The sequence below is a fragment of the Dipodomys merriami genome, unplaced genomic scaffold, assembly GCF_024711535.1.
Source record: "Dipodomys merriami isolate MVZ:Mamm:240054 unplaced genomic scaffold, mDipMer1.0.p SCAF_34, whole genome shotgun sequence".
NCBI classification, from domain to species: Eukaryota; Metazoa; Chordata; class Mammalia; order Rodentia; family Heteromyidae; genus Dipodomys; species Dipodomys merriami.
Window position 1 is genome coordinate 8,138,180 of NW_027204937.1, and position 16,544 is coordinate 8,154,723.

At 42.5% G+C, this 16,544-nt stretch overlaps 1 protein-coding gene across 1 annotated transcript in view; it reads left to right on the top strand.

The window, feature by feature from the left end:
• The window catches only part of Orc1 (origin recognition complex subunit 1), a 28,535-nt gene extending 12,767 nt beyond the window's left edge, over window positions 1-15,768 (top strand). The window contains exons 7-17 of the mRNA XM_069987225.1: window positions 1,063-1,167; window positions 1,748-1,943; window positions 4,722-4,819; window positions 5,830-5,931; window positions 6,262-6,433; window positions 8,033-8,140; window positions 8,344-8,493; window positions 9,096-9,215; window positions 12,497-12,666; window positions 13,415-13,502; window positions 15,132-15,768. Coding sequence (XP_069843326.1) covers window positions 1,063-1,167; window positions 1,748-1,943; window positions 4,722-4,819; window positions 5,830-5,931; window positions 6,262-6,433; window positions 8,033-8,140; window positions 8,344-8,493; window positions 9,096-9,215; window positions 12,497-12,666; window positions 13,415-13,502; window positions 15,132-15,326 — 1,504 coding nt within the window. The 3' untranslated portion in view covers window positions 15,327-15,768. The remainder of the gene's footprint in view (window positions 1-1,062; window positions 1,168-1,747; window positions 1,944-4,721; window positions 4,820-5,829; window positions 5,932-6,261; window positions 6,434-8,032; window positions 8,141-8,343; window positions 8,494-9,095; window positions 9,216-12,496; window positions 12,667-13,414; window positions 13,503-15,131) is intronic.
• The last annotated feature ends 776 nt before the right edge of the window (window positions 15,769-16,544 follow it).

Here is a 16,544-nt window from a genome sequence, read left to right on the forward strand (position 1 = left end):
GTGGTGGGGTTTGAACTCTGGGCCTGTGTGCTGTCCCTCAGCTCTTCAGGTCAAGGCCACTTGAGCCACAGTGCCACTTCCAGTTTTCTGATGGTTAATTGGAGATGAGAGTTTCACAGACTTTCCTGCCAGGGCTGGCTTTAACCTGCGATTTTCAGATCTCAGCCTCCTGAGTAGCTAGGGTTACAGGTGTGAGCCACCAGCGCCTGGCCCACTTCTTTTTTTGTTTGAAACAGGGTCTCTCACCAAGTTGCCCAGGCTAGTCTCAAACTTGTGAATCACCAACCTTCCCGAGTAGTTTTTAAAAATCAGTTGGCTATTTTTTGTTCTGTTTTTTTTTTTAATATATAGCTAATCTAAAATATAGTAAAAGAATAAACTCAGCAATTTATGCTAGATAATTTTTTGTTTTTCAGTACTTATGGTTTGATCTCAAGGTCTTAGGATTGCCAGGCAAGTGCCCTATCACCTTTTTGGCAGGTTGGGCAGCACTCCTCCTATTTATGCATAGCTGGTATATGTATGCACTGGTACGCCAATTTTTTATTGGTGAAGATGATGTCTTGACCTTTTTGCCTGACTCACCTCCAACCAAGATCCTCTTGATCTCTGCCACCCAAGTAGCTAGGATTACAAGTATGAGCCACCTTGCTGGAGGACAGTAGATAATATTAGTAACAAGCTATAGAAATAAAAACGTAACAAGGTAGAAATTACATACTTCAGCATTTGCTAAATAGAAACTTCTGAGTATATATCTGCATTTCTGTTAACCTTGAGTCTGTTCTGGTAGAAAGTGAATTTATAGATAAATCAGAAATTCATATAAGGAACTCTGAAACTAGTATATTCTGGTTTATAGTTATGAGTTTAATTTAAATGATGAGTTTAGGCAAACTTTGATCTTTGGGTCTGAGTCAAGCTGCCCTTACAATTTTGTATCAAAATATGCTTAACTCTTTCCAAGGTAGGTGTAAAAAGAGTAAGAGCTATTGGGGCCATAGTAATGTCTTCCAGTACCTGCTGTAGATCTTTTTATAACCTTACTGGGGTATCTTGCAGGGAGGCAAAAGAGCCAGAAGCTGGCAGTGAAGCTACTATCACTTCTCATCGTATCCGCAGGAAGAGTTCTCTCTTAACCTTGAGCCGGATTAGGCAGCACCTTTGGTAAGACTGCCCTTTGACAGGCAAAACAACTTTGCTATCATCCATGATAACTATAGTTAAGGCAGAATAGCCTTGCTGTCATCTTTATTTAGTAACTACAATCTATCTTTTAATGACTCTTCTGTTTGATTTTTGCTAATCCATTGAAACTTCAGCTTTTACCAGGCATGTCTGGAATTGCTGTTTCATATAGATGTTGTATTTTGAAATGTACGAGTGTTTTCTTGGGTTTATGTAGCTCCCCTGTCCCCATAGCCATTATTCCCAAGATTGGTGTGGTAGGATGCTTAAAAGAATTAATTTTTATTTTCATAAACCTAGATTCAAGATTTTGGATTTTGTGAGCGTAGGGAAGACACTTAACCTTTCTAAGTCTTTATTTCTTCTGTATAAAATAGGAATAATATGTGTCTGTCACAAACCTGTTGAGTTTAATGAGATAATAATAACCTTAATAGAGTGTCTCAGAAACAGGTGTCCAAGAAGTAAAACAAATGCTACAGTCCACACTGACCTTTATAGAGGCCTTATTTAGGTTTGAAACACAAATGCCAAAACATAGTGTGTCCCCACTATTCAGGCTTCTAGAAGATAAGAAAGGTGACCAAGAGGAGGAAGAGTTCATGCCAAAAGCAGAGGTCTCAGACTCGAGCAGTGAGGAGGAAGACACTTCCACCCCATCCCTTCCAAGGCGGAATCCCCAACGCCAGTCCAGGATTTTGCAGCCCTCCTTAACTCCATCCATGCAGACGCCCTCCAAAACACCAAAAAAACCTGTATGTTTCCTTTACTTTTGTTTTCCAATAAAGTGTCCCTCTTCTAAAGGATAGGAATGTTATTATCAAAAAGCAAACAAAAAGCTGAATTCTGAGCGTAGTTTTATTATGGTCAAAACCATTCCTCCTGGAATGTTCACATAACAGACCTAAGTGAACTTGAGGACTAAAAATCCAGGCCTGGGTGTTTTGTTTTGGTGGAGATCATGTCTTTGATATATCCCAAGAACTTGAGAGCTTTCTACTTCAATATTAAGTATTAGAATCCTGAGATTCCAGACATGTGCCACCACACTAGGCTCAAGGATGATTTTTTTAGTTCAGGCTCCTTTGAAGATATAGTCACATGGCCAAGAGCCAGGCTTCCTGAGGGAAATGTAAAATTGGTTCTTGGTTCATCCCATTGGATGAATGAGAAATGCGGGGTACATTGGTACTTACTTGTGTGTGAGTAGATGGAAGGAAGACAGAAATAGTTGTTTTTTTTTGTTTGTTTTTTTGTTTTTTTGTTGGTTGTGGGGCTTGAATTCTGGGCCTGGGCGCTTTCCCTCAGCTCTTCAGCTCAAGGCAAGTGCTCTACCACTTGAGCCACAGTGCCACTTCTGGTTTTCTGAGTGGTTCGTTGGAGATAAGAGTCTCACGGACTTTCCTGCCTGGGCTAGCTTTGAACTCAGCCTCCTGAGTAGCTAGGATTATAGATGTGAGCCTCTGAGGCCCAGCTAATAGGTGTGTTTTTTACCTCCTGTGGAAATATAGCAAGACATTAAAAAAAAAAATTAAGGAAGCAGGGTGCCTGTGGCTAATACCTGTAATCCTAGCTACTCAGGCGGTTGAGATCTGAGGATCATGGTTCAAAGCCAGCCCAAGCAGGAAAGTCCATGAGACTCTGGTAAACCTCTCAGAAAAAGCTGAAAGTGGCTCTCTGGCTCAAGTGGTAGAGTGTTAGCCTTGAAGAGGCTCAGGGACAATACCCAAGCCCTGAGTTCAAGCCCCAGGACTGGCTCAAAATAAAAATTGTGTGTGTGTGTGTGTGTGTGTGTGTGTGTGTGTGTGTGTGTGTGTGTGTGTGTGTGTGTGTGTGTGTGTGTGTGTGTGTGTGTGTGTGTGTGTGTGTGTGTGTGTAAATCTTCATGTGAGCATTTGAAACATTTAGGACATAGTTTGAAAATGAAACTAAGTTCTAAATAAGAAAATACCAAGAACCCAGGGTTCTTGATTGTATTATTCCTTTTCTGTTTTCTTCAAATTAATTTATATAAAGCCTTCTAATCATCTAGAGTGTTTTCTGCTTGAGGAAAGCTTGAGAAATAGCTATCACTGGTCATTATAAAGAAAATAAAACAGGAATAAACTCACTCTAGCCAGTAGCAAGGAAGAAACCTGAGCAGTGACTAGGGGTTTGGAGTGTAAGTATTTGGCCAGAGCCAGGCTCTCGTGGCTCATGCCTATAATCCTAGCTACTCAGAAGGCTGAGATCTGAGGATCATGGTTCAAAGCCAGCCCGGGCAGGAAAGTCCATGAGACTCTTACCTCCAATAAGCCACGGGAAAACTGAAAATGACGCAATGGCTCAAGTGATAGAGCACTCACTTTGAACTGAAGAGCTGGGAGACAGTGCCCAGACCAGAGTTCAAGCCCCACAACCAACAACAACAAAAAAGAATTTGGCCAGATTTCTCCATATATTGTAACATAAATTGTGAGTGTCAGGCAAAGCTTGACCATATTTTCAAATAAAGTTACTGAAAGGTTTTAGGAATTTACACCTCGTTTTGTATGCTCTCTTTGGGTGTGTGTTGTGTGTAGGTCCTGGGACTTGAACTCAGGGCCTGGATGCTGTGTGTGTGTGTGTGTGTGTGTGTGTGTGTGTGTGTGTGTGTGTGTCCTGGGACTTGAACTCAGGACCTGGATGCTGTGTGTGTGTGTGTGTGTGTGTGTGTGTGTGTGTGTGTGTGTGTAGGTCCTGGGACTTGAACTCAGGGCCTGGATGCTGTCTCTGTGTGTGTGTGTGTGTGTGTGTGTGTGTGTGTGTGTGTGTGTGTGTGTGTGTGTGTGTGTCTAGGTCATGGGACTTGAACTCAGGGCCTGGATGCTGTGTGTGTGTGTAGGTCCTGGGACTTGAACTCAGGGCCTGGATGCTGTGTGTGTGTGTGTGTGTGTGTGTGTGTGTGTGTGTGTGTGTGTGTGTGTGTGTGTGTGTGTGTGTGTGTGTGTGTGTGTGTGTGTGTGTGTGTGTGTGTGTGTGTGTGTGTGTGTGTGTGTGTCTTGGTACTTGAACTCAGGGCCTGGATGCTGTGCTTTTTTTGCTCAAGGCTAGCACTTTACCATGGAGCTCCAGTTCTACTTTTAGCCTTTTTGGTGGTCTCATTTTGAACAGTGACCTCCTGAGTAGCTAGGATCACAAGTGTGAGCTACTAGCACCCAGTTTAGTTCAGGATTTTTAATAACTTCTTTCCAGGTAATACATTACTTGTGGATAATACAAGTGCTAGAGATTAGCTTAGTGGTAGAGTGCTTGCTTGATATGAGAGAGGTCCTAGGTTCATCCCCAAGCACCACCATAATATTTAATCCATATTTGTCATTCTTTCCTCACATTGTCCCCAAATCCTATACTCTGTGTAAGTTAGAAAAGAGAAATGTATGTGTGATATGAGGTAGCAAGGGGAGACACATGATACTTCATACAGATGGGAAATAAGATATTTATTGCCTCTTTTGCCTTCAGTCATGTTCTGCTTTGTTTTTCCTTCTGAGTCATGTTCTCTTTGAATACAGGTGAAGCCTAGAACACCACGTCATGCCACTCCCCAGATCCGCAGTCGAAACCTGGCTGCCCAGGAGCCAACCAGTGTGCTGGAGGAGGCCCGGCTGAGGTAGTGCTGCTCTTCAACCTCATTCAGATAGGCACGAGTGATGGACACTCCACTTCCTTTATTAAGATGGTAGAGGAGGGCATGTGTAGTCACTGATGTTCATGATAAAGGAAAAAAGTGTTTAGAAAGAATCCTGTAGGGCTGGGAAGGTGGCTCAGTGGTAGAGCGCTTGCCTTGCATGCATGAGGCCCTGGGTTCGATTCCTCAGCACCACATAAGCAAAAAGAAAAAAGCCGGAAGTAGTGCTGTGGCTCCAGTGGTAGAGTGCTAGCCTTGAGCTGAAGAGCTGAGGGACAGCGCCCAGGCCCAGAATTTAGGCCCCAGGACTGGACCCCCCCCCCCCCAAAAAAAAAAAAAAAGAATCCTGTAAGCCAAGGTCTGCCTGAATTGACATAGACAGCCACTGTCTTCTAAGGCATGGAAGGTGATTAATTAGGACAGTGCCTATGGGCTATGATCCCCTTTAGACTACATGGGGACTTTTCCAAAATACAAAGGCTTAAATCCTGTCAGAAATTAAGTGAACTGAAAATTTGTAGGGTGTAATCCACTTGAATAACTTGTCTAGAGAAAGGGAGGCTAAGGATTGAGACTAGAGTTTTAAGAATAAAGGCATTTGTGCTAGAATCATGTAGAAACACACAACTTTTCCATTTTATTTGTTTTGGTGGTGTGTGAGATTGAACTTGGCCTTTTGCTTACTAGGAAGGTGCTCTACCACTTTATCTACACCCCTAGCCTTTTTGCATTTATACCTGGGCCCTCCTGGACACTGATCCTTCTATAGCTGAAATGGCAGGCACATGCCACCAGCCCCAGCTGTTGGTTAAAATGGGGTCTTCTTACTTTTTTTGGTAAGGGACAGCCTGCAATCATCATTTTCCTGATCTTGACCTGAGTATCAAGTATTATTTATGGGAGCCATTGTGCCCAGGCTCTGTTTTATTTTTTAGTAGATTGTATAGAGCTTCTAAAGTCTTCCTTTTCTTCCTATTGATTACCAACTGTAGGCTTCATGTTTCTGCTGTGCCTGAGTCTCTTCCCTGCAGGGAACAGGAATTTCAAGATATTTATAACTTCGTGGAGAGCAAACTCCTTGACCGTACTGGAGGGTGAGTCATGCTGGGGCAGGAAGGTAGTTTGGGGAAGAGTCCCCTTCTTACTCAGTGGAAGGTAGACAAAACCAGTGCTGAAGCCTGCAGCTTCTAAGAGAGCTTTTGCTGCCAAAGTAATTTCGCAGGAGTAGGAATTCTGGCTTTAAGAAAAAGTGTAATTTTTAGGGTTATTCAGTTTGTATACAGACTTGCTTGTAGGTACTATTTTGACTAGCTTCTAAAGATCGTCTTTACTATCCCTACCTCCACCTGTTATGGGTTTCTGTCTTTCCTGGTGTGGTGTGGCTGGCATGGACTTAGCCCACAGGTCTTCTATCCTTGCTCTAGGTGCATGTACATCTCTGGGGTTCCAGGGACAGGGAAAACTGCCACTGTACATGAAGTGATTCGTTGTCTGAAGCAGGCAGCCCAAACAGATGATGTTCCTTCCTTTCAATATGTTGAGGTCAATGGCATGAAGCTGACAGAGCCCCACCAAGTCTATGTGCAAATCTTGCAGGTATGCAAGTATGGGTTTTGGGGAAATGCATGTTCTTTAGTTTAGTTTAGTTTTATTTTGTTTGGTTAGTAGTGGGGCTTGAACTGAGGGCCTAGGTTCTATCCCTGAGCTTTTTCACTCAAGGCTAACACTGCCACTTTGTGCCACAGCACCATTTCCAGTTTTCTGGTGGTTAATCAGAGATAAGAGTTTCATGGACTTTCCTGCCTGTGCTGGCTGGTTTTGAGATACAATCCTCTCAGGTCTCAGCCTTGTGAGTAGCTAGGATTATAGGTATGAAGCACCAGCACTTGCCTTAAAAAAAAAAATTATCTTACATGAGTTACACAGAGGGGAATTTCATTGTTACATTTTCACACATTTATAACATACTCTAATCAGTCTTTCTCCATCTATCATTCTCTCTTCCCTCCTTACCAAAAGAATTTGAACAGGTTTCCTTATTCTGTTTTCATAGTCATCAACAATATATTTTGGCCATATTTGTCCTCTTTCAAAATATATTTCAAACTGGGCATTGGTGGCTCACGCCTATATACTTGAGCACTATCCTTGAGCCAAAAGCTTATGGACAGTGCCCAAGTCCTGAGTTCAAGGGGAAAAAATGTATTTCAAAATTATTTACCTTGTTTTTCTTTTAGTCCTTCCTCCTTCTCTGTGTCTTCTAAGTAGTCTCTCAGATAGATTTGTATTTTGTGTTTTTCCACATATATAATCATATAAATGAATATGTATAAATATGGACATGTCCCTAAATGTGTGTCTTAGATCTAGCTTCCATGTATGAGTGAAAACATGGTATTTTTGATATTTGAACTTGTCATACCTCACTCTTACAATTGCATCTATTTTCCTGCCAATAATATGATCTTATTTTTCTTTAGAAAACTACATTTTCTTGGAGGCACATGCAAAGGAAAGCTTTAATTTGTTATTTTACACATTTATAGGATACCAGGATTGTCCTTATGCAATGGTGGCAAGAAAGGCAGGAAGCCAGATAGAAACTGACTGTAAACCATGGCAATGACTGCTAGTTCAGGAACCCCTATGAAATAAGGGTTAAAAGACACCCTGTGTATCAAACATTTTTTTTGGTCGGTCGTGGGACTTGAACTCTGGGCTTGGACACTGTCCCTTCACTCTTGAGCTCAAGGCGAGAACTCTACTGCTTGAGTCACAGTGCCACTTCCAGTTTTCTAGTGGTTTTTATTGGAGATAAGAGTCTCACAGATTCCTGCCCGGGCTGGCTTTGAACCACGATCCTCAGATCTCAGCCTCCTGAGTAGCTAGGATTACAGGCATGAGCCACCGACACCTGGCTTTTTTTTTTTTTTTTTTTTCTCTTGGCAGTACTAGGTTTGAACTCAGAGCCTTATACTTGCTAGGCAGGCCCTGTACCACTTGAGCTGCGCCCCAGCCCTTCTTTGGTGCCTTCTCCTTTCCACACAGCTTGAGGTTAAGGTTAAGACTAGAGTGGAGGCATATTATAGGACATGGAACTCCTCCGACTAAATAGTTTCATCCTTTTATAGATCGTACCTTAACCCCAGAGGAGTAAAATCTTTACCATTTAAAACTGCTTCTCTCCCAATACAGAAGCTGACAGGCCAGAAGGTAACAGCTAACCATGCTGCAGAACTGCTGGCAAAGCGATTCTGTACCCGAGGATCCTCCCGGGAAACCACCGTCCTGCTTGTAGATGAGGTGAGGTTCCCCTGGGAGGCCTAGAGAAAGACTGACCAGTACTCCACTTTCCTATCCTAGGAGAAAGTAGTGGGTGGGAGGAAATGCTGCCTCCCCATTCATCAACTTTGTTGACTGGTGGGGTGACCTGGGCAGCTTGTGCAACTTTAAAGCAGCAGTGTTCTGGCTCTTACTGATATTACATCTCTTCGCATCTCTGGCAGCTTGACCTTCTGTGGACTCACAAACAAGATGTACTGTACAATCTTTTTGACTGGCCCACTCACAAGGAGGCTCGGCTGGTGGTTCTGACCATTGCTAACACCATGGATCTGCCAGAAAGGATCCTGATGAACCGAGTGTCCAGCCGATTGGTAGGTTCTAGGCAGTAAGTTGTCCATAAGGTAGGCCAGGGCGTCCTGCAAATACAGAAATGTAGAAAAGCAAGAACTATGTTTCTGCCATGCTAATAATTTCTAAGCACCTATCACCTTTTACAAGTAGAGCAGTGAGCCAGGAAGATTTGGTCTGCTCTCATAGGCTTGTAATTTGGCAGGAAGATAGCGGCTATACATAAAGTCCTTCTACCCATGTTAATTAGAGTACTCTGCTTCTGTTAACTTCTAGTTAATTCTGATAAAAGGGGCTTTTTTGAGAGGAGGGGGTGTCGGTCATGGGGCTTGGAAATAAGAGTCACACAGATTTTCCTGCCCGAGTTGGCTTTGAACCGCAATCCTCAGATATCAGCCTCCTGAGTGGCTAAAAGGTGCTTAAGCAAATAAAAAAGCTCTACTGCCCTATTTACCACTGACCATTGTCAGTGACTGCGAGCATGTAGCTGTACTGTAAATTTTAAGCAATATGTATGTTGTTACATGGAATTTGGGAATCAGGTGTGGGGAAGTATGTGTGAAATTCCACATAGACAAATCAATAGGTATTCAGTGAAGTTCTTCCTTTGTTCTTGGATCCCCAGGGTCTTACTAGGATGTCCTTCCAGCCTTATACACACAACCAGCTGAAGCAAATCCTTGTGTCCCGGCTCAAGCATATAAAGGCCTTTGAGGATGATGCCATGCAGCTGGTAGCCAGGAAGGTAGGTAATCTTCAGGTTTCCCTAGTTGTACCCATAACCAGTCAGGAAGCCTTGTTATAAGTATGTTCTCCAGGTCCATCAGCTGCACTGGACATTGATGTGAACTAAGCAACTCAAGGGCAGCGATGAGAGGGAGGGAATGAAAGAGAAAGAGGGAACAGCTTAACACTAAGCAAGAGGAAAGAAATGGACATATCACCAGATTTGGAAGAAATACTTGTCAAAGTTTGGAGTTCACAAGCCTTTTTGTTGTTGTTGGTGGTGGTGGTGGTGGTGGTGGTGGTCATGGGGCTTGAACTCAGTGTCTGGGCACTGTCTCTGAGCTTTTCTGTTCAAGGCTAGCATTCTACCTCTTTGAGCCACAGCACCACTTCCAGAGTTCACAAGCTTTATGAACCATGATAATGACAATTCGCCTTGTGAAGGTTAAAATGTGTTGGTGACTTTAGCTAAGTATCACTATCACACAATACTGTGAAATTTATGTAATCACTTAATCTCAATAAAGAAATTTTTTTTAAAAAGAAGCATATACAAAAAAAAATGCTCTCCAAGTGCCACTGGAGTCTCAAATAATAATAAAAATAAAGAATTGTCTTAGCAAGGCAAAATTTACTTTTGCAGAAGGGTGCGCCACCAGCCAGAAATCTAGCAAACAAGCACACAGAATAGACAAGCTGTCCCCCTCTGCTCAGATTGGTTGAGTTCAGGTTCATAAGGTGACCATTAAGACTTTGAAATAATCTCAAAACATAGCCATACTCTGAGGTGTGTCTTCTGAGGTATGTCTTAATTCCATCTTGGAAAAACCAGTTTAAGACAAAACCTCCAATAAACCACCAGAAAACCAGAAGTGGTGTTGTGGCTCAAGTGGTAGAGCACTAGCTTTGAGCTGAAGAGCTGAGGGACAGTGCCCAGGCCCAGAGTTCAAGCCCCAGGACTGACCCAAAAAAAAAAATTTCCTTATCCCAAATTAGTTCCTCTTCTTAAACAAGAGCCTAGCCACTGGGCTAAAGCAGGAACTTTTAAGCAAAATACTTTGATAGAAAAGACAGTTTTTTCTCACAGCCTTTTTCTGGTAACCTGTTAGGCTTGAGATCCTGGCTGCTCTGGGAATGGAGAGAACTTTTAAGAAGTCTTGGAAGAGGGCTGGGAAGGTGGCTCAGTGGTAGAGCGCTTGCCTTGCATGCTCAAGGCCCTGGGTTCAATTCCTCAGCACCACATAAGAAAAAAGAAAAAAGCCGGAAGTGGCACTGTGGCTCAAGTGGTAGAGCGCTAGCCTTGAGCTGAAGAGCTGAGGGACAGCATCCAGGCCCAGAGTTCAGGCCCCATGACCGGACCCCAAAAAAAAAAAAAAAAAAGTCTTGGAAGAATAAATACCTTCTTATTGTGTGATTACTTAGAAGACCACACATATTGTGAGCTTGTGTATAAAATAATATTAATTGATACAGGAGCAAACTATCTAGTTGGCATAGTCAAGGAGACAGATTTGATTTGATTTCTATTCGTAACACTTAGATATGTGGATAGTTATAGGAAAGTTCTATATCTTGAGCTTAAGTTTTCATCTCTGAAAAATAGTAGTATTACTAATTACCTCATGGTTAGTTTTTGTGAAAATCAGATGGGATCATGTCCATAATGTGCCTGAGGAGAAACACTCCAGGGTATCTGTAGATTTTGATACCTTCATCTCCAGGCTCAAAAGTGCCAGCTAAGGGGCTGGGAAGTTGGCACAGTGGTAGAGCGCTTGCCTTGCATGCCTGAGGCCCTGGGTTCGATTCCTCAGCACCACATAAGCAAAAAGAAAAAAGCCGGAAGTGGTGCTATGGCTCAAGTGGTAGAGCGCTAGCCTTGAGCTGAAGAGCTGAGGGTCAGCGCTCAGGCCCAGAGTTCAGGCCCCACGACCGGACCCAAAAAAAAAAAAAAAAAAAGTGCCAGCTAAGTATCCATTACAGACTATTCTGAGGCTGCTCAGTAATAAAGTTTCTACCAAGTATTTTAGCACTTAGAAGACTTACACATTTTTTTTCTAGTTTCCCCTTGCTTGAAACCATCTAAATCCTAAGTGCTCCAGCAGCACATACTGCTTTTACTGCTTTGAGCCGGCTCTTAAATGAGATACTGGGTCACGGGTGAGCTAGTATGGTACCTGTCTCCACACTTTGCTTTTACAAAGGGAGATCCTGGAAGTTACCTCTAATCCTCCTTTGCATAGAATTTTTCATTTTCATTGTCATGCATTATCTTTTTTTATTTTTCTTTATTTTTTGGGTTGGTCATGGGGCTTTGAACTCAGGGCCTAGGAGCTATCCCTGAGCTTTTTTACTCAAGGCTAGTGCTATATACCACTTTGGGCCACAGCAATTTTCTGGAGGTAATTGGAGATAAGAGTTCCTTAGACTTTCCTGCGTGGGCTGCTTCAAACTTTAATCTCAGATCTCAGCCTCAGATCTCAGCCTCCGGAGTAGCTAGGATTACAGGTTTGAGCCACTGGCATGTCTTTTTTTTGGTCAGTCATGGGGGCTGAACTCTGGGCTTGGGCACTGTCCCTTAGCTCTTTAGCTCAAGGCTAGCAGTCTACTACTTGAACCACATACCATTTCTGGCTTTTTCTGCCTATGTGGTGCTGAGGAATTGAACCCAGGGCCTCATGCATGTGAGACAAGCACTCTACCACTGAGCACCGGCCCAGCCCTTAAGAGTTCTTTTGCTTCTCTGTCTCTATTTTTTTAGATTTTATTTTGGGCCAGCCTATTTATTTGAGGTAGTCTTTTCCCATTTTCCTCCAAGATTCTTTGTGTTTGCTTTTGATTTCTATCTTACATTATGGGAAACTTTCCTTGAATGTCCTAGCTGTCTGTAAAAGTGGAGGTTAAGAATCTGATTGGAACTGGGCATAGGAGACCTGCAGTCCTAAAGATCTGGGAGACCGGGCAGGAGGATCACTTTGAGCACAGAGAGCACTTGTGCTTCCAGATGGTTCAGTCATGATATATAGATCAAGAATCTCTTTTCAGACTTAATATCCTGAGTAATAAATAAATCTGAGAATTTCTGCCTTTTCCATTGTGGAGTTACCTGTAAAAGCAAGACAAGGTTTGGATTCAGAGTGGAATCCTGCAATGATATAATAATTTCTCCTTAGGCTTCCACAAGGTTCCCTTGCTTATTCTCAGCATAGCCTTCCTTTTTAGCTGAACATAGGATCTATTGGTTCTCCCCTGGACTGAGATGGCAAGGATACCCCAGGAATAAAGCATTCCAATCTATTGTAGGTGGCAGCACTCTCAGGAGATGCACGGCGCTGCCTAGACATCTGCCGTCGTGCTACAGAGATCTGCGAGCTCGACCACCAGAAGAATGACTCTCCAGGCCTGGTTACCGTGGCCCACTTAATGAAGGCTGTGGATGAGATGTTTTCCTCATCATTCATCACCGCAATCAAGTAAGATACTCTGCTCCCAGCACTTTCTTGGGAGACTTTGGCAAAATACTTCCCTTTCTGATTATTAACAATTTTATTGTTAATAATACTATTAGCAATTTCAGCTTGCATTTACTGGACGCAGTTACTTTTCTTCGGGGTAAATATCACTTGGGATACAAGCAAATACTGCCACTGACAGAAGGATATACTAGAGGAGTTGAGTGAGTAAAAATGCTACTCCTACAGAAAGGACATACTACTTCTGCTTCTATCACTGGATGTTACTCTTTTTACAAAATCAAGGGCATGGATTTTCTTTTTGTCAGTCATGGGGTTTGAACTCTGGGCCTGGTCCCTCAGCTCTTCAGCTCAAGGCCAGTACTCTACCACTTGAGTGACAGTGCTACTTCTGATTTTCTGGTTGTTTACTGGAGATGAGTCTCAACTTTCTTACCTGGGCTGTCTTTGAACCATTATGCTCAGATCTTAGCCTCCTGAGTAGCTAGGATTACAGGCGCCCGGCTGTGCGATATTTTTGAGGTGCTCGTATACTCCCATATGTAAATAGTTGTTTTCCCTTGATTCTAAAGTGGCATTTTTCTATATCAGCTTGATAATTGAAGGGCAAGGAAAGAATCCTGTCAAATAACATAGAAAGTGTTTCCTAGTGCTTTCACGCCTCTAAAGACACAGAATGTGTTTTTTCTTTTCTTTGGGCTAGTAGTGCAACTTCTACATGAATTTGTATCTTCTTTTTTCCTTTAAGGAATGCCTCTGTCCTGGAACGAGGCTTCCTGAGAGCCATCCTTGCAGAGTTCCGGCAATCAGGACTGGAAGAAGCAACATTTCAACAGGTAATCCTAGATATTGACCTTGAGCTTTTAAAATAGAATCAATAGAAATTTCTATCAGCCGGGCGCTGGTGGCTCACGCCTGTAATCCTAGCTACTCAGGAGGCTGAGATCTGAGGATCGCGGTTCAAAGCCAGCCCGGGCAGGAGAGACCGTGAGACTCCTATCTCCAATAAACCACCAGAAAACCGGAAGTGGCCCTGTAGCTCAAGTGGTAGAGCGCTCGCCTTGATCTGAAGAGCTGAGGGACAGTGCCCAGGCCCAGAGTTCAAGTCCCACGACCAACCAAAAAAAAAAAGAAAGAAAGAAATTTCAATCAATGTATAATCATTTGTCTTTATTTTGTGCCATCCTGAATATGCTTAAAAAAATATCAGGCCAATATCTTTTTATATGATTTAAAAATTTTTTTGTTTCTTTTTAGATAGATTGATTGATTAGTAGTCCACAGTGTGATATATCTCTTTTTTTTTTTTTTTTTTTTTTTTTGTCAGTTGTGGTGCTTGAACTCTGGGCCAGGGCGCTGTCCCTCAGCTCTTCAGCTCAAGGCGAGTACTCTACCACTTGAGCCACAGCACCACTTCTGGTTTTCCGGGTGGTTTATTGGTGATAAGAGTCTTACGGACTTTCCTGCAGGGGCTGGCTTTGAACCATGATCCTCAGATATCAGTCTCCTGAGTAGCAAGGATTACAGGCATGAGCCACTAATGAATGCCCAGCTACTGTGTGACATTTCAATACATGTGTACAATCTGTATTGAAGAAATTAGGGTAATTAGCATTTCTGTTTCCTCTTACATTTGGAGCCCTTGAGGTACTTTCTTCTGTGTGTGGGGTTGTATGGGGGGGGATATAGGGGATTGAGTCAGGGCCTTGGAGATGCTAGGCATGTGTTGTTATTGAGCTATACTTTCACCCTTCAGGTTTTTTTTTGTTGTTTCTAAAATACGGTCTTGCTGTGTGGCTCAGGTTGGCCTTGAACTTTTATTGATCTTCCTGCTTTTGCCTCCTGAGTGTTCAGTTTATAAATGTCCACCACCATACCTAGTATTATCCTTGCTCTTGTCAATGCTCCTAGTGTAGGTAGGCATGGTTAGACTCTTAATATTTAGAATAGAGAGGCCAGAAGTGTTTACAAGTGTATCTGACCCACGTGGGAGTTTCAGGGTAGGAATTTATGTTTGAAGCTTTTCTCCTGCCTCCTTTAATCCCTTCAGTCAGTTTTCACTGTGGGTCTTGTGCTTGCCAGGTGTTGTACCTTGGCATCTGCCTTCTGTATCCAATAAAGGAAAAGTACCTGGTAGCACAGTTAGACAAATTCTGTGTTTCAGTCATGAAACTTTTAGCCATTGGAGATCAGAAGTATTTCCGGGATGGTTAATTTATAAAATATCTGTTAACTTAGAAGGGATATGTAGTACATTTTATAAGTAAAAGATTCAGACCTGCTGTGTTCTGACTCCAGGGCTTATATCCTATTCTCTTGCGTTTGTGTAGCATTGGGACATGCACTGATACCTTCTAGAGTATTGGGGATTCTGGGCTCCAAGTGTCCACTTTTTACAAAAGATGAAATGATCAGATACAGTCTCAGGATTACCTTTCCTCTTCTGCTTTTCTTTTTCTATTTAGATATACACTCAACATGTGGCCCTGTGTAGAATGGAGGGACTGCCATACCCCACCATGTCAGAGACCATGGCTGTATGTTCACGCCTGGGTTCCTGCCGCCTTCTCCTGGTGGAGTCCAGCAGGAACGACCTCCTCCTTCGTGTGCGGCTCAACGTCAGTCAGGATGATGTGCTGTATGCACTGAAAGAAGAATAAAGCTTCAAAAGAGGCTGCTGTTTTTTAATGGACCTCATTTCCCTTTACTCCTTTTTTGTAAAGACAAGATCATAATCCTGCCTCTACCTCTCAAGTGCTGGGGTTACGGGTGTGCGTGCATCACCACTCCCAGATTCTGATTTTCCTTTTTGCACATGGAATTGTTGTAGCCAAATACAAATATTCATATTATAAACTCAAACTGTTATATATTAGGTCCTCCCTCTGACTGTTATTACTGTTACTAGCTTTGCCATTTATCTAGTGCTAACTACTGTGGATGGATACAGTATGCTTGTATCAGTATAATTGGGTATAAATTGGCTATACTCATTGCCTCTAGGAAGGATCCAGCTGTTTTGGCTCAGAAGAGGAGGCCTCTTCATTGCATGACATTACTTATTACAATTTAACAATATAAAACAAAATTGAGTTTATTAAAACCTGCTGAAAATAATATTTCTAGCAACAGATAGCTAAAAACAACAACAAAAAGGTGTTATAACATTTATACAGAAACCAAGGACAGGACAAGCTAACATATGAAGTTTTATGTAAGGTAAATAGGAAAATCTAAGAAACATTCTACAAAGCAACTGAACTTCCTGACCTGTAGCCACTGGAAACACAGCTCTGCATAGTGGTGAATTTCTGTAATCTCCCTGTATTTGGGAAGCAGAGGTAGGAGGATCCAGTGTTTGAGGCCAGCCTGAGCTACGTAACATGTTAAAAAAATATTCTGAAAGGGGGAAAACAAAAGCATGAACCTTTCTGGGCCAAGAGAGAACAAAGACATGAGACATAATATGTGGACCTTTATTAGGTCCTCGAATTAAGAAAGCTGGCACCAGGGGTCAGAGCTATAATCCTAGCTACTCAGAAAGCTGAGATCTGAGGATTGCAGTTCAAAGCCAGCCTGGGTAGGAGAATCCATAATAGTCATCTTCAATTAAGCACCAAAAAAGATGTAAGTAGATTCAAGTGGTAAAGCACTAGCCTTGAGCAGAAAAGTTCTAGGACAGTGCCCAGAAGTTCAAGCCTCAGTAATGGCACTGATACACACAGAAAATTAAGGGTCTTAGTGTCTGCAATAAAAATGTATTCATAACCTAATGGAGTGGACTCACAAGACAAAGGATGGGTAAAGAATTCATCCAGGAAAGAAGAAAAATCAAGATGAACACAATGAATCAGTAGTATTCAAATGAAAACTTGCAT